This window comes from Oreochromis aureus, linkage group 14 (genome assembly GCF_013358895.1).
Source record: "Oreochromis aureus strain Israel breed Guangdong linkage group 14, ZZ_aureus, whole genome shotgun sequence".
Taxonomy (NCBI): Eukaryota; Metazoa; Chordata; class Actinopteri; order Cichliformes; family Cichlidae; genus Oreochromis; species Oreochromis aureus.
In genome coordinates this window covers 23868616-23890589 of record NC_052955.1, presented here as the reverse complement: position 1 = coordinate 23890589, position 21974 = coordinate 23868616, and the positions used below count along the sequence as shown (strand labels likewise).

Here is a 21974-nt window from a genome sequence, read left to right as displayed (position 1 = left end):
GATCAGATTTTCTCTCTTGTTTATTTATCGCCCACTTTGCGCCAGAAAGAGGAAACCAGCGGATGTCGCGCTAAACAACAGCAGCACGTTTAAGCTTGATCAGCTGTTGTTAGAATTTATTTAATATTAATTTCTAGTATCAGCTGATGTTTGCTGGAGCCACAGCTGTTAAGCTGCTGGTCATGATATCGGTTTGGTTATCTGGTGAGAGGGAAACATGCAGATGAAACCAGGAGATGTCCTTACTGAATCATCAGAGCTGAACAGGTGATGGAGAAACAGGTTTACCTTTTAGGTGACATGAATGAGTTGAAGGGAAGTTATGAACTGTTTCTGAGAGACAAATAACACCAGTATCCTTTTCTATGTAGCTCAGCGGTCCCCAACCCCCGGGCCTCGGACCGGTACCGGTCCGTGAGTCGTTTGGTACCGGGCCGCGAGAGTTGAGGCTCAGGTGTGAAATGTATGGTTTTCAGGGTTTTTATCGGTTTTCAACGTTATTTTGTTATCGTTTTTATCGTTAACTCGGTTTTCCTGGGTCTTTTCACGTGTGTTATGAATAAATCTTCTTTTTTTCGGTACCGGCACTAGTTTTATTTTGTTGTATTCATCCGCGACACCTCATTGCCGGTCCGTGAAAATATTGTCGGGCATAAACCGGTCCGTAGCGCAAAAAAGGTTGGGGACCGCTGATGTAGCTGACAGCTGGTAACTGTGCAGGGGCGTGTCTAGCAAAGTGTTGCCAGGGGGGCCATGTAGGGCATTAACAGGGAAAGGGGGGCACAAAGAAATACTTTTCTTTCTTATTCTCATTTAAAATATCTAGCTTTTAAAAAAATAATTATCTGAGTCTTACAACAAACAATTGATAGATTGATACATATACCATCAGAACAGTGTACATCACTGTCACAACAGTGTTTATTTTCATTCAAAGGCTTTATGATTTTTCCTATAATAGTGGGCCGGTCTCTAGTCAAGATGCCCGGGACGATTTTTTTTAACCCAGTCCAGCTCTGCATGCAGCTCATCTGCAGTCTGGTGTTACCTACATCTTCCTATTCAGAAGGCAGAATTTCCGAGTTCTGAGTACAATTGAAAGCACCACGACTGCAGTTTTTGTGTTGGATGTAAAACGCAGGCTAGAATCATGCGGCAGTCAACGACGGTCCAGGCGTGGGATTTCTCTCGTGGAAATGTGCACATTATTTTTTCCTTTCTATTGGTAGGTGGCACAGTGCACTTGTGGCAAGTAAGCAAGCTAGAAGACTGGCAATCTTGCGTGTATTTTGTTTGATAGGTACCATGTCAGAAATAATCCTCTGTCCACTTAGTGCTGTGTTTCATATGATATCAAATTGCAACAGCATTTTCTGTGTCATTCTGTAACACAAACATATGTGTTCCTCTCCATCGGCCCATAACAGCAGTTGTGGCATCGGTTGCAAAGGCAGATAACATTATTGTGGAGGAATTTTGGTCCACTTTTTCTTACAAAATTGCCTCAGTTCATTGACATTTGCAGACGTTTGTTTATGAACAGTTGTCTTGAATTCTTGCTAGAGTAATTGGTGTTTGTGCTGCTCTGCTGTTTGGTTTTCTCCAAATGTGCCGCTCTCCACTTTGGTCTCATCTGTGCAAAAACAATTCTCAAGAAGTCTTGTAGATTGTTCAGATCCAACTTTGTAAACTTTTCTTAGAGAGAGAGGGCATTCACCTGGTAACACCTCCAAACTAGCCAAACACAAACTTGTTCACTGTTTTAGTAACTGAGCTGCCTATAACTTTAAAATTGAACATGCTAACCAAGGCCTCATTATTTTTATATTTTTGCAAAGTAATGAAGAAAGAATGAATGTACAAATGAAGTGATATTTTTCTTTGCAGCTTCAGTATCCAGAATCACTATGATGCAGCTCAAATGGGTACAGAAGTGGAAAAATGTAAAGGAAAATAAAAAAAGTGACATTACATTTGGCTCCAAATCGTAGGTGTTACAAAGACTTTGGTATCAGATGACCTTTTGTATCAGTTGAGTGTGAACTACTGCAGAAGTTCTCTGATGGTCTCTAGCTCAGTTTCCCTCTTTTGGTTCTCTAAATTTTCAAGATTAGGCTGGCACAGATGATGGAAACGCTACAAAATGGAGAAAATTATTTGGTCTTAATTTAAAAGTTTCATAGCAATTCTAAAAAAGCTATTGTTATTATCATGATTTCTATTGTGTTAAAAATCACCCAGTAAACATGAAACCCATACATTTTTGTTTAACTATATATTTAATGTTAAAACACAGTCATCCCACCTGACTTAGAGTCCCAGTCCCAGTGCCCAGCTTATACAGGGCCCATCCTGGAACAAGCAGGATGGAGGAGAGAGCCAGTACCCACCCCAGCACATATGCCCAGGATGGGTAGACGTACCACCGATTAAAGGTCAGAGGCTGGTACTCGATTAAAGAACATATAAAAGAGCCCTGAGGAATGAAAAGGAGATGGTTTAGTTGGTAAAGAATTGAGTGTTGACATCTTAACACTTAAAGCCCAACTCACCAGTGAGACCAGTGGTGTGAGGTAGAGCCAGCAGAGTTTAAAGAAGTAGTTGGCTCCTGTCCCTGTCATGTCCTTTATTATGTCATACAACTTATCTACCCCTTAATAGGAGAAGAAACAAAATTAACAACATATAAAGATCACACATGGTGTCAATGGAACGCCATGGATGTATTTTTTTCACATAAAGGTCAAATGACAGCCAAAGGAGTCATAATCAGTCATGTAAAGACTCCATTATAATGTCCTCACAAGTGTCCTAAATCTGAGAAAATTTCCCTGATCGTGTCATCGTCACGACATCATTAGTGTGAGATATAAAAGCAAGAGCACACCTACCAAATATCCAACCCAGTGCCAGAGTTTCAAACACACATAGGAAGAGGAGGCAGGCTCCATTGCAAGCATAGTAGTCAAACAACTGGAACACAAACATCCCTCCCTGGAGACAATGACACAGATATTTATTTCGCATGCATTTATTTTTCTCACTAAAATCAGAAAATTAGTATATGTAATGTTTAATATTTTCTTTCAGACTCAAGCACACATTTCCAAAACATGTTTTTGCAGTGATACATTACATACAGACCTCAGTAACCATGACAAGCTGAGAGAAGAAGCATATTAGGCAGAAGAGAAGGAGAAAAATCTCCCTTCGGCCGGCCCTGCGCAACACTTTGGGAAACATATCGATGAAGGACGTCATCAACACCTCCATGTTAACAAACTGTGCAGAGAATGGACAAAATAATGAGTACATTTCAAAGCATAAATGCAATGTTCCAAAGTTGTGTGTGTCTTACTTGTGTATCCAGACCCAAGAGAATGAGCATAACAAAGAAACAGATGGACCACAGTTGAGGCAGGGGCATCATGGCTACAGCCTGAGGGTATGCAATGAACGCCAGGCCTGGACCTGAAACACAACATGATGGAACACTAAGCTCCTTCTACACAAAACATGCCAGCCAGTGTCGAATGTTTGTGTTTTAGTTTGTACAGTTTGTGGTGTGTAATGGCATAAATATGGCAGCAGGAATGCAGAAAATTGAACAATCAACTGTGCCTGCTCATATTTAAAGGGAAAAATCAAATGACACCAGGTTTTCACCACTAATCATGTGTTTGACTGTGATGGCACAATGGCACTGACTGATTTAGCCCACATAATATAGTCTGCCTATTGGAACTCGAAGGATGCTGACATCTGATTAGTATTGTAGTTTGTTTCCACAGCTGTAAAAATAATTTTTTGCCACTGAGACCTAAGTCTTAATTTCAAATTAAGCATCACAAAATGTAAACTTAGTGACTCAAACATTTAACAAAGCATTCTGTTTTTCTGTAGAAATGTGAATATTACAGAAAAAACAATCCTTCTGTTCCACATTTCTCCTCTTCTTCCACAACCCCCCAATTCCTATAATCAAGATAACAAGGAAACTTTCACACAATGTTTGGATGCCTATTTTCTTATTGAGATATAGTAAATTTTGAATTTTTAATGGCAAAAGTGCTTTGTTGTTCTTCTTCCAATCCTGGAAACAAGTTCCCATAGATTAGGTATAAACTTACTACTGAGAAATTAACTTTTGTAAACAAAAAATGCTGAAATCATTCAAAAAATACTGTTCTTGAAAATCAAGCCTAACAATTAAACAGAGCCCTGAAAAATTTAAAAATCTTTCTCCTTCTGTTACCAAGTCTGTGACCAGTTGAGACATGCTGCCATAATATTGTTATGTAAGATTGAGTCCATTTATAGATCACTGTTATGTCATATTTATGGGTCCAGGAGAATGTGGCTGCACGTTTGTGATATACACCTGACTCGGCCACTTCTGCAATGGGAACGCCTTGCTCATGAGCCATGAATCCCAGCACTGAGAAGACAGCAAAACCAGCTACAACACTGGTACCACTGTTCAGCAAACACAGCATCAGAGAGTCTCTGCAGATCACAAAAACAAAGTGCATACTCCATGGAGTCACTGCATGCAGCAAAATATGAGGATTGAAATATTTATTTAAAATTAAGCTTAAATAACTATTGATCATCATGTACTTATAGCAGTTGTTGTTGTATTTGTTGTAGCTTCCCAGCACAGTTAGGGAACCCACACCGATACTGTAGGAGAAGAAGATCTGACTCACAGCCTCCATCCACACCTGTTCCAACAAAGCAACAGTAGTACACTTGTCCACCTGTATTAGACACTGTTTTAGATTTGAGCTCGTACCTGAGGGTCCATTAGTCGTGAGGGTTCAGGCAGAAGATAAAACATCACTCCTTCTAATGCTCCGGGAAGAGAGAGGCCACGAATCAGCAGAATTAACAACATCACATAGGGGAAGGTAGCTGTGACATATACCACCTGTGGAAAAAAACATTTCAGAACATTTAAGTGTTTACTCGATATGTACTATGTATATGTACTGTATATATAGCTACACTGAGGAAAAATAATTACTTGATCCCCAGCTGATTTTGTAAGTTTCATTGCTTATAAAACAGTGAACAGTCTCTAACTTTTGTGGTAATTTAATTTTAATGGAGAACACATTAAATAAAAGTTATAAACTGATTTGTCATTGAGAAAAACCATGTCATGTCATTGAGTGAAATAAGTACTTGAGCCCTTACAACCTAGCCAGAATTCTGGTTCCCATAGATTGGCTAATGACACAGTTTCCCCTGTGTCGTTATGTCTATTTTTCCTGTGTGTTGCCCTAAGTTTAGTTTCTCACATTTTAGATTAGTTATTGGCTTTTGGGTTTTCTTACTTTTGTACCTTTGTGTTTTTCGCCTTTTGTTATTAAGTTCCTTTTTTCCTCTGTCGTCTGCACCGGGGTCCTCACATTGCCACACACGATCTGCACCCACAGATCGTTGACAACAGTTTTCTATATTTTCTCCATAAAACATGGAAAATTTGTGCAGGTAGCTAACACTTCAAGTTAAATACTTATTTCATCCAATAACATGCAAATCAATTAATAACATGCCTTTTATGTCATATTCTGCCTCACTCCATTGAAATTAATCTACCATTAAAATTAGAGACTCATTAGAGAGTCATGTAAGTAGACAAATTTACAACTTCTACAGGGGATCAAATAATTATTCCACCCCACTGAATTTACCACAGTTTTACAGCCTGCACAACTACCTTTCCTGTAGATCTGACTCCTTTCCAGACACAAAAGTAGCAGACGATCCACATAGCAATGAGGCACAACAGCACCTCCCACTGGATGCTGCCTATTTCCTCAATGCCCCCTGAGATCATCAGCACTCGTCGTCTAGAAGTAAATTAAATGTAGAAGGTTAAAAAAATAGATAGATAGATAGATGGAGATATATATAGCTGCAAAAGGTACAAAATGTTTTATTGGGCTTTAAATAACTTGGTATGTAGGCTTTTTTAGTCCATCTACATAGACATACTCCCAAAATTCGGTGGCTGCAGAGGTCGAGTTTGTCTGGTTGGTCCAGTGGACGGTGTTATTTTGTGTTGAAAAGTCTACACAGCCCTCTGAGAGGAGAGTGTCAAAGTGCCAAAGTGTCAAAACATTAAAGTTCAAATACTTAAACATACTTCAACAATTTTTATTGGAAATTGGAAACAATCTTTGCATTTTACCTGTGTTCCAGTAGTTGTTGCAGGAGGCCCAAGGAAGCTGAGAGCTGAAGGAGAACACGAGGTAGAGCAAAGCCCAGGACAGAATAATGATGTAGGTCATACAGTTATAGAAGAGGATTAGCTGTCCACCAAAGCCAATCCCTGAAAGGCATTTACAGGTAATGATGACAAAAATCTCCATTTATCAATTACTCAGACTCTTTGTTGTTTTAGGGTTACTAAACAGTTTTGCCTTGAGGTCTGTGACTGTGGTGGCTATTTGAGTGAACTCATTGTCATGTTCAAGAAACCAGTTTAAGATGATTTTGTGATATAACAGGATAATATGACATTATCCTGCTCAAAGTAGCCATGGTCATCAGCAATACTTAGGTAGGCTCTGGCCTTTAAACAATGTGCAGTTGGTACTAAGGGGCACACGGTGTACCAAGAAAATTTCCACCACATTACACAACCATCACCACCACCACCAGCCTGAGCCACTCATCCAAGGCAGTGTGGACTCATGCTTCTATGCCAAACCTACCATCAGACAAAAGGTTTGCTCTTTTCTCCAGTTTTTGTGAGCTTCTGTGAATCACAGTCTCAGTTTCCTGTTCTTATCTGAGTGGCACCTGGTGTGATTACAGCTGAAGCCCATCTCCTTCAAGGTTGTTGTGCATTGAGAGATCCTATTTTTCCTTGGATATACATTTCATTTTGCATGTGCACATTTGATTTGTGTGTGGGTATTGAAATCCATGTGTGCGTATTCAGATTTTTGCTACAATAATATCTCAAGATACTGTAGCAGGTTACATGTGAAAAGGGAGCCTAGTAAAAAGTTGGGTGAGCTGTAATTGTGACTTGCCTGTATTTTCAGTGCTTTCAGCAAAATGTTAAGACTCAGCTGGCCAAAACAACAATAATAATAATAATAACTTGTCCAATAACTTGCAGCTACAGTAGCTACTTTTATGTGTAGAATTCAGTTTTGGGATAGTCCAGCACCTGTTATTCATGGTCAGAAGAATCCTTTGAAAATAAATAAATAATGAGTGCCACAAACACAGTTTTTATACATTAGCTGGGTAGCTCTCTGCAGTAAAGGGGACAAATAAATGTCAATATTTAATAAAATTGAGTATTTCTAATTTGAACATCATGGGAGATATTTGAGATAATGTAAAAAGTCAACCACATGCATAATATTAGCCTAAAAATGTTCAATTTAAATGCATAGATATTATATCTTATTCCTTTAAAACTGCCTAAATCACTGCTTGCAAAACACAATGTTGTCAGTAATTGTTTGCTCTCAGTTAAGGCTTGAACTCTTAACTTGAGGATTGATAAGTACAGAACTGGGTTAACTTTAAATACTTATTAACTTGTTCACTACAGTTTGAGACACAGTTGTGCAAGACTGTGAATAAATGGCCATTGAAGAGAAGGATAACATGATGTTTTCTTGTTATTATAGATGCCTGAACAGCTTACCTTGTGCTAGTGGGCAAAGCTTCCTCCAGCAGGTAATGCCACCCTCCTGGGTGAACTGCCCTATAGTTGTCTCCAGCAGGAACACAGGTACACCACAGGTTACCACAAATACCAGATATGGCACCAGGAATGCACCTGAATTAAAAACATACACAGCAAACATATCTGTTGTGCAGCTTCTGAGTAACAAGCTTACTCAATTAAAAATGGACCTGGTATATGCTTTTAAAACAAAACATATATCAGTTGTTTAAACATACTACCAGAATTAAGACAACATATTGGGAAGTTATTAAATGAACTGTTTACTAATTAATTATTTGATTAGTACTTTTACTACTACTACTACTTTGTACTAGAACTTTACTTCATTTGTGAAAGTTGATTTCACAATTAAAATTACAATTTTTATAAATTAATAATATTGTTTTCTCTTTTTTTTATTATAATGATCCTGTTGCAAGTAAACAAGCTGCCTGAGGACTGGATACTATTGAATTCAATGGAGCAGAGTCTCTACTTTGGATGCTGGCATCAGATTTGAGGGAATCAAGGTGCTGCAAAATCCAAAATACTTCAAATAGATGGAGAGCCCTGCTTGGCCTCACCTACAGATGTCACCTCAAGTGATAAAATTAACATTTCCCAGAGTACCAGTGGAGTGTGAAGTCACACTTTCAGTCTCATTTCAGAGACTGTGAACTAGCAATTTATTTTGCTCATGCTTTGCACAATCAATATAATCCTACAAGATTAACACACATTTTGGTTAGTTAATGTAAAATAAATATATTAAATGAATTAAACATAAGTGTTAGGAATGCCTACCCCTCCATTTTTGTAACAGAGGTAGGGAAACCTCCACACGTTCCCCCACGCCGACAATATTTCCTGCCACAGCAAGGAGAAATTCGACCTTATTTCCCCAGTGTCCTCGCTCCTCCACCTCTGGCTGTGTGTCTCTCTGTGTAGATTTTCTTTTCATCATTTCCAAAAGTTCAGGGTGCGGACAATGATGCCTCTGCGCTTGGTGCTCTAATCATCACTGCCTTTATATTCTCTGCCAATTCTGTGTTGAGGAATGAGTTAATAAGTTTTCAGTAGAAACATTAATTAATTCCAGGAAAACAACTGGGTGAAAAAAAACAAAAAATGTTTCAATATTTAAAAGCTTTCACTTTTAACTTGTTGGGGTCTATGTTTATCAAGATGCATCTCAGATATAGGAGGGGTAAAAAATTTAGTTGTGCTGTGTCGCTATGTCACAACTGCCGTTCGTTAAGCTATACTTGCCAGTCTTTTGTGTTGGTAAAAGTAAAAGTTTGAAGGAAACCATCATGAGCATATTGCGAGTAAAAATCTTGGGGTTGGAGCAGAAGAGGAGGTGCACTTAAAAGGGGGGTCTCAAGTCTCTAATTTGACTGTGAGGTTGTGTTGGTGGTTGCAGTAGCTTCTGTTGGTTCTCTAAGGCTGGCAATGAAGGTAGAGAGAGCCAAATTTCAAATAAATAACTGAGTAGCAGGGTTTAGCAAGGGTCGTAGGAAAGTACTTAAATGTTTAATTTTAGTTTAAATATTTAAGTTAAAATCCTACAGTTGAAGCACAAAGGAAGGTTTCTCAGATTTTTCAATTAAATATAAACAAGGTGCATGACTCTGCAAAATTCTTTGTTTCCAACTTTCTTACCTTTGCCAGATTGTATTCAAGGTCTAAAGACACTGAGAGTGTTCAATACTTGCTTTGTCTAGATAAATGGACCTCAGAGGAGAAAAGTGAAGACCCATCAGTCAATTCTTATTATGGGCTACTCTTTAATATTACTCTGATTAGTGGTATACATACACTGCTTCCTAAATTTGTCAGGTGTCTGCATGATATCATAGTAAAACAACTTTTTTCAATCTGTTAAGAAATGCTTTTTTCATCTTTAACATTAAACGATGGTTTGTGAAAACAATACAGAGTTATTTACCCATTGCTTTGTTTCTACTTTTTTCTTTTATTTAAGATTGGAAAAGTTGCGAATACGTGTGCGTGAATGATAAGTGAGTATTAACCTGTGTTTCATTTTCAAACAAATTTCCCACGTGTGGGACTAATAAAGGTTATCTTATCTTATCTTATCTTATCTTATTGTGTTGATACTGTAATATGTTCACTATTTAGGAGCCAATGTAGTTCATAGGCCACGCATGCAACGCGTGAGTTCACCCTCATTCCATATGCTAATTGATCTTAGTTAGCTTATCCTGTTTTAGTTTTAGTTGTACGGTCTCTCATATGTCCATAACTTCATTGCTGTGTTATCAGAGCTTCTCTGTATGTATGTGGTGCAAGTGGTTGTTTACTTTATAATACGGAGTTTGTAGCGGACAATTTGTTATGAGGATCGTTAAAATACCGATCGTAGTTCCACCGGAAGGATCACCTTCAAGCGCTTGCCCTTCAAGCCTTTATAAAGGGAAGCCTTTATTTTTACAACTACCAAGTAGTTCCTATGTACTGACGGTAACTTAACCTCGCACTAATGCCGTTCAGTTGCACAGTTTAAGTAGAAGTGTACTACATTGCTCTGATCTTTATATATAGTTATGTTAACTATATTGTATTATGTCTATATCCGAATATGTCACTTATCTATTCTCTTTTTTTAATCATTTATTTGTATTGTGTATTTCCCTTGTAGGAAACCACACACACACAGACACCTGTGTTTACAGCCACAGGAATTGAATTGTGAGAATAAAATGCCTCAAACCAAACATCAAGCTCCTTCTTCCATACTCTGGGACTATTTGGCCTTAAGTGGTGTTCTGGACGACACACCGGGGTGACCATAGTGCTAAAGACTGAATCAGTGCCACAATCGTGCCTATCCCTGATATCTCCACTACAATGAGCAAGTGCTTCGGTGACAGTGGGAAGGAAAAACTCCCATTTAACAGGAAGAAACCTCCTGCAGAACCAGGCTCAGAGAGGGGCAACAATCTGCTACGTCCGGTTTGGGTGAGGGTAGAAGGACAGGATAAAGACATGCTGGAAGAGAGCCAGAGATTAATAATAACTAATACTAATCTCTGAATTTTATATCTTCTGTTTTTGTAATTAATTTCTTAGATTCTCGACTTTGTTTATGCCTTGATCTATCAGCATTAAAGCTCGCCTTGGTGTAATTGGTGCTGCTCGCCAACTACAAATAAATCCACCTCTCACACATGAAAGGTATAATAATCTAGTTGTAGCAAAATAAAAGGAAGTGCAATAAAATATTTTTTATTCTTTGCAAATTTGCATTTTTTTAATATCAATACGAAAAAAATTTTTATTGGTTTTTCAGATTTTGCCCTTGAAAATACAGAGAACAAGCTTTGTACCAAGTGATCCACAGATCATTTTGACCAGCAAAACATTTGTAATCACACGGCTAAAGCAGAGGAAAGCACAGCAGGCCTAACAGCAAGAAAAAGAAGCCTGTGGGCATTTTCTGTCCAGTCCCACTGGTTTCTGTACTCTTGTTTTGTAGCTGCCTCTTCTGACCAGGTGTTAGATGGCAGCGTTTCATGTTTCCTGCTTTGTCCCAAACCAGCATCTCTGCCTGAGTAGAGCAGCAGCTGGATGTGTACCTCACAAACAGTGGCTGAGATACATCTAGCGACCATTCAGAAATATTGAAAGGGGGGCCTCCTGTCTCTAATCTGGCCTTTTGTTTGTGTTGCTCTTGGTGGTGGTGGTAGTCTCCATTTGTTGATTTATCCCTCTTTGTCTGTTGCAGCTCAAGGCCAGGCTCTCCAAGGCTGTCCTCTGAGGTTGGGGTACTGTGGAACAAAGTCAGAATACCTTCACCCTCCTGTAGCTGCAGAGCATCAAGGCCAGAGTGTCCGATATCTGATACAGACAGAGACACACTCCAGCTAGTCGCGTTGCAAATTGCAGAACAGTTAGATTGGACTCGTGCTGCAGAGCAGGATGGTGGGGACGTGTCTGAATCCTGTAGGCAAGAGAAAATCATCATACACACCATAAACCAAAAAGCATAAGTTTTTGGCAGAATATCCTGCAGTTTCTCTTATCGCTCACCTGAGGGACCACGGTCAAGTAGGCCACTGCATAATTTGAGTCAGCAGAATGAAGATCATTTACAGTCAGTGTAAGGGTGACTGTCACCCCTGCCTGAGCTGTGGCAGGAGTGTGGAGGGACACCTGGTCACGAAAAGACCTTTGTTCTGCTACAGGAAAGCTGAAGGGCAAAAACATGAATTGTGAAATCATTTAACTTATACTTACAATACTGTGCCGGAGTTTTGAACCAGCCATCATTTAATTTATATTGTTCTTAAAATGCAAAATAGACGCAACTGTGTGACCGTGGTTCATGGGGTTGGAAAGCTCATCTCGTAACCGGAAGGTTGCTGGTTCAATCCCCAGCTCTTGGTCGTTGTGTCCTTGGGCAAGACACTTCACCTACTGCCTACTGGTGATGGCCAGAGGGGTCGATGGTGCGATATGTCAGTCTGCCCCAGGGCAGCTGTAGCTTGCCTCTACCAGTGAGTGAATGAATAGATTTTCAGTCCATAATTTGGCATATCTAAGCTTTTCCCTGTTTCCCTTCCTTGGGGATGGCTTCATGACGGCCTTTAAAGGCATCTTTATCTGTTATGGATAGTTAAGTGGACATGCCACTTCTTCTTTTGTCCTCAACTGGTCTAGTTTCCTCACACTTTTTAATGACACACTGCACAGCATGGTAAAATATGCCAAGTTTTCAGCTAATAGTTCTTTTGAATCATCTTGTTGGTCAATTTTTGTTGCTGTTTCACAGTGTTATCTTTGAAATTTTCATTAGAAAGAAATGGGAACAAATGATGTGTTTTAATAACAATGTGCATAAAGTTATAATTTAAAATTAGTTCTTTTCCCCATCTAAAGCACAAGTACACACTGCAATAAGTGCACACCCTTAATATCAAATCCACTAGAAAAAAAGAAAATTAGAAAGCTAATCTGATAAGAAGGGCAGAATTGAGGGGTGACTCAAGACTTTTTTACACAACTGTATAATTTAATAACTGCTCTAAAAATAATTTTGTGTTACTTAGTTTAAATAGTTTGCAAAGGTGAGAGAATGCCACCGAAGGTGACAAAAGAAACAGGATGGCAGTCTAAGTTCTTTGTAGTTTGCTTTGCACCTGAGCAAGATGTATTTTCGTTTTGATCTACCTGTGTGGCCCTGTCATATGAAGATATCCACAGTCATCATCGGCTGTCAAACTGAAGTTCCGTGCTGCACCATGGTTTTGGATCTCAAAGTTCACCACTGCACTCTGACCAGGCACGAGGTCAGGAAGAGAAAGCACCTGAATAATGTGTGAAACAGACTGTGTCAAAACTGCACGGACCACTGGTCAAAGAAAGGTCATCACCTGACACCTCTACGTAGATACTGGAGGTAATCAATAACTTATAAGTCTGCCATCTGGCCCTGCAGAATTTAAAGAAGAAAGACAATAGAGTTTTACAGAGAAAACTGTGAATCCAGAAAGTATTCACAGCACTATACTTGTTCTACAGTTTGCCATGTTACAGCTTTCTCATCTCAAAATTCAACACAAAATATCCCATACTGACATTTTGGGGTTGTTTTCATTTTTCTCATTCTTCTTTGCAGAACCTCTCAACCTCCATTAGGATGGATGGGAAGCATCAATGCGCAGCCATTTTCAAATCTCTCTAGACATGTTCAATCCGGTTCTAACCTGGTCTCTGGCTGGGACACTCCAGGATATAACAAAGAAGTGGTCTTAGAGAGTCTTCATAGGGTCGTCTTGTTGGAAGATGAACCTTCACCCCAGTCCTGGATCCAAAGTGGAAAGTGCATCAAGAAAGTCTCTACCTCACTGCATTTATTTTTCAGTCGACTCTGACTAGTTTCACAGATTCTACTACTGAAAACATCCCCACAGCATGATGCTCCCACCAGCATGCTTCAATGTAGGGATGGTATCGGTCAGGTAATAAGCAGTGATGAGAAAAGTTCAATTCATTTAACCAGAGTATCTCATTTCTCATGGTCTGAATGCCTTTCAGGTGCCTTTTGGCAAATTCCAGGTGGGCTGTCATGTGCTTTTTACAGAGGAATGGCTTCTGTCTGGTCATGTTACCATACAGGCTTGATTGGTGGAGTCAAGCCTGTATAGTAACCCCTGGCGGAAGGGGTTACATGAATAGGATGAGGGACCTATGGAATCTTCGATACCCAGCTTCCACACTAACGACGAAACAACTAGTAGCTCAGTGTTCCAACATTTGGAAGAAGGCACTGCTCTCACAGCTAGAGATTGACGAGATACAACATAAATGCTACGGCAAGGGGAGCCAGGGAGCCTGTCCATACCTGCCAAGCAAATACTAACAGCCTTGGCCAGCCGCTTGAGGAGGTACACCAGAGAGATAGAAGGCAGGAGAATAAACCAGCTGTTCTCCACAGAACCAGCCAAGGTGTATTCTCTGTGGCAAGGAACAATACGAGAATGGCGCCACCAAGGCTGGAGGCGGAGCAATACTGGAAGAGCATATGGGAGAAGGACGCAACCCATAACGGCAATGCTCAGTGGCTAGTGGATCTGAGGGCAGACCATAGCAACCTCCCTGAACAGGGTAGCCATCACGGTGGCAGACATCCAAGCAAGGGTCTCTAGTATGAAGAATTGGACAGCAACAGGCCCCAAAATGGTTCACGCATACTGGCTAAAGAAGCTGACTGCACTCCACGAGTGTCTGGCAAAATGAACCAGCTGCTAGTTGACGAGAGACACCCGAAATGGCTAACCGAAGGTTGGACGGTCCTGATCCTCAAGGACCCTCAGAAGGGACCGGTCCCATCCAACTACCGACCAATAACCTGCCTCAGCACTACATGGAAGCTCCTGTCAGGCATCAGATCGGCTAAGATGAACAGGCACATGGGTCAATACATGAGCGGAGCACAGAAAGGGATTGGCAAGAATACCAGAGGTGCAAAACACCAGCTACTGGTAGACAGAACAGTCAGCCGAGACTGCAGGACCAGACTGACCAACCTGTGCTCTGTCTGGATTGATTACAAGAAGGCCTATGACTCAATGCCCCACAGCTGGATACTGGAATGCCTAGAATTGTACAAGATCAACAGGACCCTAAGAGCCTTCATCAGGAACTCAATGGGTTCATATGTATATATATATATATATGTATACATATATGTATGTATATATGTATGTATATATATATACATGTATATATATATATATATATATACATATATATATATACATATATATATACATATATATTTTTTACTTATTTTGGAATAAGGCAGGCATGACAATGATGTGTAACAAATGAAGGGATGGGAATACTTTCCTGATACACTGTAAGAGTGCTTTACATTTATTGTGCACTGAAATAACTGAACCAAAACAATTTCCATTTAGAATATAAGAAAAATTGAAAAATAGATGTACATAACAGAGTAACGGAGATGAACTATAGTAAAGTTGGAGGAGAAGGCAGCCTCTGTCCTCTTCAGCATTATTGCTAATGATTACCTGTATCTGAATGTGAGTGGGCTCCACCATCTCTGTGGAAACCCTCTCCAGTTTGTTTCCTCTGCTGTCCTGTCCTGAAAGTCTAATGCAGAAGGGAACTCTGGGAACAGGGTCCACCAAGCCCACCAGCTCCTCCAAGGAATAGATAGATGAAGATGAGGAGTTGAGCTTCACCTGCTGAAGACTCTCTCCTTCAGCCCCCAACAGTGTTGCATGACTAAAAGATGCCTCTTTAACTTTAACTGCCTCTATATCTGAACCCAGGCCTGTAACAACCACCACCAGAAAGGCAGGAACACCTGAAAATTAGAAAGGTATATTCTTAGGCGGGAAACATGTTGTTTGCTCACAAATCCTTATGATTGTGTAAATTCATCAAAATCCCTCACCTGCTGTGGGATTACCATCAACTCTGGCCAGACCCGGGTGTGTCTCATTGGTTACAATTGCAAAATAATACAGGAAGTCTACACCACTGTCACCTGATGGTGTAGATCAAAAGACAAATCAATTTAAAAAAAATGTTGTTGTTTTTTTTTTAATTAAATCTCATACCACAGTAAAACTGCAGTTGAAGTGAAAATGAATATCTGCCAGGTGATCTGCTTGATGTACTCGATATTATCTCTTTTACCTATGACATTGAACGTAAGATGCCCATCGCTCTTGGCTTGCAGTTTCCATTGGCCAGGCTGTAAAGGAGGAAACAGACTGATGCGGTACAGTCCCTGAAATTGCTGTATCACTGCTAGGGGACCTTCTTCATTCAACAGAGACTGACTTTGGTCTGAGAAGAGAAGCATAAACAGCTGGGTTTATTTTACCCTCAAATCGCAAAGAAAAAAAAACTTAAAGAATGATCTTTGCAAGGTAACACTTTAAAGTATGTGTGATACATCTATGGTGTAATTCCCCTGTAACTAAACTGAATTTCAGTGTAGTGTAAATACCTTTTAATATTTGCATGTAAATATAATTATACTGCTATTTAAAAGAAAATATGCTGAAATTCAATTTAATTACAGGGAAATTGCACCCTGTACATGATATTTCACGCAAATGAAAAGTATGTTACAAAGTGCAGTGTCGTGATGGAAAAAAAGCTAACCCTGACTTCATAGCTGTTGTTAATATGGTGTGAAAATTACCTGATGGACTGGTAAGAATACACTCCGTCATAGTGCCAGAGACATGTAGGGTAACACTTTTTACCGAGCTATCAACTCTAAATGTATGAACGGACATCAGGTCTTTGTGACTTTCCACATGGAGGAGGGTCACCTGAGGTAGGAGAAGAAAAATAGGTTCTGATACGTAATGAAGGGTAATTATAAGTGATATCATTATGAAATTAAAGGTATAAAAGAGAAATTAGTAGGCTTGCTGGAGAAGAAACTAAAAAAAATAGATATTAGAAATATACTTTGTGATATAATCTTTTATAAAATCTGACACATTTCTCGACTCGACAAAAAGTTGCAGCTCACATAGACTGCTTGATTAAAAAGATTTACATATGCTAACTGTCATGTAGAAAAGGAAATTGTATTGTTTTTTCAACGCTTTATAAGCAGCAGTTGCCACGTTTGTTCTCTATGAAAATTAGAGCATTGGGTCAACAGAAAATTTCATATTTAATTGAAACTTTCTAATATTAAATGGTTGATGAATTATGAAGGTGGGAAATTAAGACCACTAGAATGAGTGAAGTTAACATCTACTGTGAGCTAATGTACTGCTTCAGTTCCTTAAATAACTTGCTAAATTAGTTTGGAGTGAATTTCCAGTAAAGAATCTTATTTTGGCACCTTGTCAGCTGCTGTGTTGTCCTCCACTATTGTGGAGACCCTGTGTATGTCAGAGTTGGTGGTGAATATTGTTAATCCTCCTGACAGGGAGGACAGTGAAGAGTAGAGATTAAAACGATCAGGAGATAAAGGTTCTCTGCTTCTCCTCTTCCTCCTCATTAACCTGCCTCGGCTCTCTTTGGTGTAGTTGGGATCTTCAGTAAGGAGAAAAGTCACCTGTAGGGAGAATCAGCATGAGCTGTAAGTACACTGACATACAGGTTGCTTTACTGCAGTCCCCCTGTCCAAAGTAATTTCACAGTGAGCAAGAGAAGGCAAACAAGAGGGGTTCTTTCAATCTTTCAATCTGACTGCATGTTATTTTTGCTCCTTATTAGTATAACTGCTGGATGAATTATTTTCTTTGTTAACAAAACTGTCCTTTGGTTAAAAGGTCTCATGATACAATAGCACCACTGTGTGGCCAGTCACAAAAACTACAATTCCATTAAACTTTTCATTTTCAACTAGTGTAGCTGCTGCCACCTGCTGGCCACATGAGGCAGGTAATCTCCACCAGGCACAGTTTCTCCAGGAAATTCTTATTTCCTTTAAAACCCATCTGAAAATGTAATTCACGCAGTGCTTTCTTTATAAATATACATACAAACAGAAGCTGTATAACCAGTAGCACTCACATCAGATGAAGGCTTTTATTTAAAACTTTTGAAAATCTGAGAACAGGTTCTTAAACAGCAGCTCTCGATTGGTGTTTGTCTTCACTGTCAGCCTTAAAGCAGCTCTGATTTTTGCTAAACACAATGTTATGTGACAGATGAAAAAAAAGACTTCCCTTCAAAGGTGCATATACCTTGCTCTGTTTCTCAAGGGAGAGGGCCTTCACCACATCGAATAAATGGGCGTCTTTAGGGGAAGCGTCAGTGAACACGAAGATCTCAGACAGAGGTGGACTGTGAGTGAGTGCCAGCTAATAACAAGAAGAGAGCAAGTTAGTGGTGACATGTCCAATCTATACAACTGTACACACACACATGCACGCACACACACAACATCACTTATTCTCTCTGAGTGTTTAGTGTCTAAATGTACCTGAATTGCAGAGAGGCACATCTCTGGTTCATCTCCTCCTCCAAGAGCCATCAGCTCCTCCATGTGCTGCATGAACTGGCCTGGATCATCAGTCTCATACGCTGGTCCTACTCCTGCACAGTACAGTAAATATACATGCTTACAGACTGTGATAAGGAACAGCTTGTTTGCAGTCTCTATGACCTGCAGGTGCTGTTTACCACCAGCTGTCACCTGGATCGTGGAAGGGGACAAGCACGAAGGTGCCAAGTTGCCCTGGGCTGTTAGCTCGGCTCTGTATGATGGATTGAGCCCGAAGACGAGCAGCGTGGATCTCCTCAAACATGCTGCCTGTGGTGTCCATGACAAAAACCAGTGCAGGAACTTGCTTCACACTAAAGAGTCTTCAAAGAGAGTTCAGCAGCAATTAAAGACCGTCATTTCATACAGCACAGGCATCACCTGAATCTTGTAACAAGTCTACAGTTCAGGGAGCTTTAACAGTGGTTTAAACTTACTTGAGAAAGTTTCTGTGGCCCACAGAGTCTCTGAGGTCTCTCAGCACAGTCAGGGTGGCCTCAGTAGCCAAAGTGGCAGCTTTGAGATGGAGGTAATGATGAGGAGAGAAGAGAGGTGAGGTGCTGTCCTTGTTGATGCCCCCTTTGGCACCCAAGTAACGGCTGCTGTCTAGAATACCTCCATGACTGCATTTGCCTGAAAAAAAACAACAACATAAAAAGTAGTTGAAAAAGAAAAGTCTTTAAAATATTCTAAAAACCAAATGTGTTTATTTATTGTGTTTTCGTAACACTTTGTCTGCAGGTGGCTGAGGTTTACCCTGAGGTTTTGGAGGAAAAGTGCTGAAATATCCAGTGGTGAGCAGCTGAGAGTTTTCCTGTGTAGTTTTCAGTCTTGGCAGAAGGTTGTTTCGACAGGTGGTGCTGAAGCACTCCATACAGGTAGGTGTGTCTTCTGAAAGCAGAAATGATGAAGGCTTTAGTTTTTACATTTAAACTTTTTTTGTAATGTAATAATGAATATATTATATTGACATATGTACAGCCAGGTTTTCAAAAACATTGGGAGCCTGTGTTAAATGCATGACCAATAAAAATGATAGTTGATTTCCACTGAACAATTTAAAGCCACATCACTTCCATTTTCCTGCTAAACTAAATACTGACATCATTGCTCTGATCCAATCATTTTCTTTATTTTGTTGAGTCAGTCAGCCTCTGCTCTGCCTAGTTTAAATCTCAGCACTCAGTCATTTTGCCTTTCAGATTCTTGTTCATGAAACCCACTTCCTTTTCATCTCTGCCTCCCCCTTGTCAATAATAGAACCACCCAAGCCTCCATCTTCATCTTCACTCTCATTGTCCTAATTTCTATCATTGCTGGGACTCCATTCTGCTACAAGTCTGATTACAAAATAGCATAATAATCGAATTGTTAAATAATAACTGAATGATCTCTACATGATGAAATAAATACTATACAGTAACATATTAAAACAGATTAGACCACAATAGAATGGCATCTGAAGAAGCAGCAAAATCGGTAGTAGGAAAAGTGTGGAAGAGCTGTAACTTTAACATGTGAAGCTATGCAGTATGATGAAATGATGCAAAATGAAAAAATTCTGTAAAGCTGGTACCTCAATAACTAGTCTTGTCAAGAGGTCCTTTACAATAATGTGTAGATACAACTATATTTGGTTTTTGTGATTAAATGGGCCTGTAATGTCACATTCATGAATCACCTTTAGCTACAGGCACGGCTGGCTCCTCTGGCTGAAGCAGGTGGAGGTAAATAGAACTCTGGCCCATCTCCACCCAGTTACTGTGGCTGTAGAAGTCCTGACAGAGCAGATGTTCAAAACAAAAACATAGCCATAACATTTCACGTCATGAAATATCTCTAAGGTTAAGCTAACCCTCCCTCTCTTATTAAAATTCAGTTCTGTGTGGCAGATTACCTGCAGTGAATGAAATAGCTGACCCAGGCTATGACGGGCACTTTGATACTCTTTGGCCCGCACTGAGAGCACAGTGTGGGTCCAGAACCGTCGTAGCATGACTGTGGCACTTTCAATATGCTCTGAATCAAAGTGGTAAACTGGGTCAGACCTTGTGGAGCTCCGGAAGTCCGTGGCTGCATTGGATTTCACCACCTCTCCCACAGCTCTCCAAAATCCACGGCCCAGTCTGCTCTGCAGTCGTTAGACCAGGACTTTTATCATTATTTGAAAGAAATGCAATACGTCTGTGTTCAAATATCACCATAGGGAGAAAGAGTTATTCAGTTAAATTTGCATACTTTCTTAAAGTGGTAATTCAAACACTTTATGAACCACTGATGCTGCGTTACTCAGTAAATCTCCTGACTGCAAACATGACCTCACCTCCTCTTTATCATGGTTTCCATGGTGTTTTTTTAGTCCGCTCAGAGTCTCCAGGGTAACATTTAGAATGGCCCGCTCTGTAATGTACTGGTGAGTGTGTGAGTCCCAGGACAGAGTCAGCACTCTAGACCAAAAGTCAGGGAGGAAACCCACGCACGGTGAAGCCAGGAGAAGAAGGTAAGGGAGGGTAAACAGGTGCACCTGCCTCCTCCAGATTCCTCTGTGCTGTGACATTGTGCTCTGGAGGAAAGAGTGAGCCGGTCACGTCCTACCTGCATGAAATAAAAACTAAATGTCATTTGCCTGATATCACTCTTGTTAAGCTTCATGATTATTTTTTTTTAACTGAAAGGATTTGAGCTGACCCGACTTCTATTGTTCAGTAAAGTTTTGTGCTAATTTGATCAAGCTGTGCCACTCAACCATGCGTACTATTCTGTCATCACCGCTTCTTACCACCACCTCCGACAGCTCCTCTCAGATTTTTCTCAGCCTTGCCTGTACAGAGCCTCCTATTGTTTTGGTTTTTTCATCTTAATTCAGATACATTCTTTGGGATTGTTCTCACAGTCTGTGCTTTCACGAGGAGAGAGTGCAACAAAGCACAAGGCCGATAAAAACAACCTGTTCCTTTTACCATGTCATGGTCTCAATTAAAACTCTCCTCCTTTCACAGGATTGATTCAAAGACAGTCATTCACTTTAACATTTCACAAAGCAAAAACTTTGGTAGTGTAGGTCAGTTTAAGCAATCGCTTGCCATTTACCAACACAACTAATCTATTTTTAACACTTTAGCCTAATACGTTAACTGACTCCAGTACAAAAATGAGCACTAGATGAGCATGAAGTATGAGTTACTTCATGCCATACTGGTTATTTTTATTAGCTTCCACATTAGCAGACAAATGCAAATATTTCTTTAGAGCTGTAGTCAGAACCAAAGAACTTGGTAAAAACAGTCTCACCTCAGTTCATCCTGTATGTCTAGATCTGTAGATCTGTTTGATCATGCAGCACAGCATCAAGAGTACAGAGAAACGCCACAACACAGGCTTGTCAGTGGTGAAGCAAATCACAACATTTCCGTCTTTGAAACAAAATAACAAAGTCTTCACATTTGTGCGTCCTTGAGCTCTTGTCTCTTATTTGCTCCTCAGGGATATAGAAAACCTCCCACCCCTACAAAAAACAGGACCTGAATGTTAGAGGCACTTTCTTCAGATGAGAGTTTAGGTGATACTGCATAGTCTTGGGTGTGCTTCTTAGCTTTAGGGGTGCACTGTGGAGCAAAAGATATCTCGTCATAGCTCTCCATTGCCCCTCCTTATCTCCCCATTAAAGCACGGTGCATTGATTCACCACAATAGGACTGAATATATTACCAGTCAGGGTGTTCAACTAAGGCCTACCCCAACCCCCTCTTTGCCATG

The 21974-nt window shown here is 40.1% G+C and overlaps 2 protein-coding genes and 1 long non-coding RNA gene across 7 annotated transcripts; 1 reads left to right on the top strand and 2 right to left on the bottom strand.

The window, feature by feature from the left end:
* Positions 1-1213: 1213 nt before the first annotated feature.
* LOC120432845 (sodium- and chloride-dependent GABA transporter 2-like) lies at positions 1214-7883 on the bottom strand. 3 transcript variants are annotated; one of them, XM_039598129.1, is made up of 14 exons: positions 7679-7883; positions 6200-6340; positions 6004-6091; positions 5726-5858; positions 4796-4930; positions 4621-4724; positions 4382-4506; positions 3359-3471; positions 3145-3282; positions 2892-2994; positions 2553-2653; positions 2306-2476; positions 2021-2136; positions 1214-1633 (listed from the first exon to the last, which is right to left on the bottom strand). In XM_039598129.1, exons 1-13 carry the CDS (start codon positions 7839-7841, stop codon positions 2044-2046), a joined length of 1608 nt encoding a protein of 535 aa, XP_039454063.1. In that variant the 5' UTR covers positions 7842-7883; the 3' UTR covers positions 1214-1633; positions 2021-2043. The 3 variants fall into 3 exon arrangements, with proteins under 3 accessions (XP_039454063.1, XP_039454062.1, XP_039454064.1); XM_039598128.1 differs by having other exon boundaries at positions 1214-2136; XM_039598130.1 differs by having other exon boundaries at positions 1214-2136; positions 6200-6243; positions 7679-7802.
* On the top strand, positions 6221-8485 carry LOC120432846. The gene is made up of 3 exons (XR_005608132.1): positions 6221-6357; positions 7662-7710; positions 8143-8485. It is a non-coding gene; the product is annotated as an uncharacterized LOC120432846 (long non-coding RNA).
* Positions 8486-10962: 2477 nt separating this feature from the next.
* On the bottom strand, positions 10963-21667 carry vwa7 (von Willebrand factor A domain containing 7). Of its 3 annotated transcripts, XM_039598126.1 has the most exons (17): positions 21510-21664; positions 20542-20813; positions 20116-20349; positions 19900-19996; positions 18975-19109; positions 18656-18851; positions 18372-18541; positions 18159-18271; positions 17920-18036; positions 17070-17285; positions 16410-16542; positions 15896-16048; positions 15651-15743; positions 15262-15560; positions 12896-13032; positions 11756-11915; positions 10963-11666 (listed from the first exon to the last, which is right to left on the bottom strand). In XM_039598126.1, exons 2-17 carry the CDS (start codon positions 20773-20775, stop codon positions 11103-11105), a joined length of 3051 nt encoding a protein of 1016 aa, XP_039454060.1. In that variant the 5' UTR covers positions 20776-20813; positions 21510-21664; the 3' UTR covers positions 10963-11102. The 3 variants fall into 3 exon arrangements, 2 of the variants coding, with proteins under 2 accessions (XP_039454060.1, XP_039454061.1); XM_039598127.1 differs by lacking the exon at positions 21510-21664 and having other exon boundaries at positions 20116-20369; positions 20542-20679; XR_005608131.1 differs by lacking the exon at positions 12896-13032 and having other exon boundaries at positions 11529-11666; positions 21510-21667.
* Positions 21668-21974: the final 307 nt, after the last annotated feature.

Excerpts from the sequence above, each read along its gene's own strand:
- LOC120432845 (XM_039598128.1), bottom strand. The coding sequence starts at position 7,841 with ATGTTTGCTGTGTATGTTTTTAATTCAGGTGCATTCCTGGTGCCATAT. Across the intron at positions 6,341-7,678 it reads GCTTTGCCCACTAGCACAAG|GGATTGGCTTTGGTGGACAG; the intron begins GTAAGCTGTTCA and ends AATGCCTTTCAG. Across the intron at positions 6,092-6,199 it reads CAACAACTACTGGAACACAG|AGGGCTGTGTAGACTTTTCA; the intron begins GTAAAATGCAAA and ends CTCTCCTCTCAG.
- vwa7 (XM_039598126.1), bottom strand. The coding sequence starts at position 20,775 with ATGTCACAGCACAGAGGAATCTGGAGGAGGCAGGTGCACCTGTTTACC. Across the intron at positions 17,286-17,919 it reads CCCTTGAGAAACAGAGCAAG|GTGACTTTTCTCCTTACTGA; the intron begins GTATATGCACCT and ends TTCTCCCTACAG. Across the intron at positions 16,543-17,069 it reads ACAACACAGCAGCTGACAAG|GTGACCCTCCTCCATGTGGA; the intron begins GTGCCAAAATAA and ends CTCCTACCTCAG.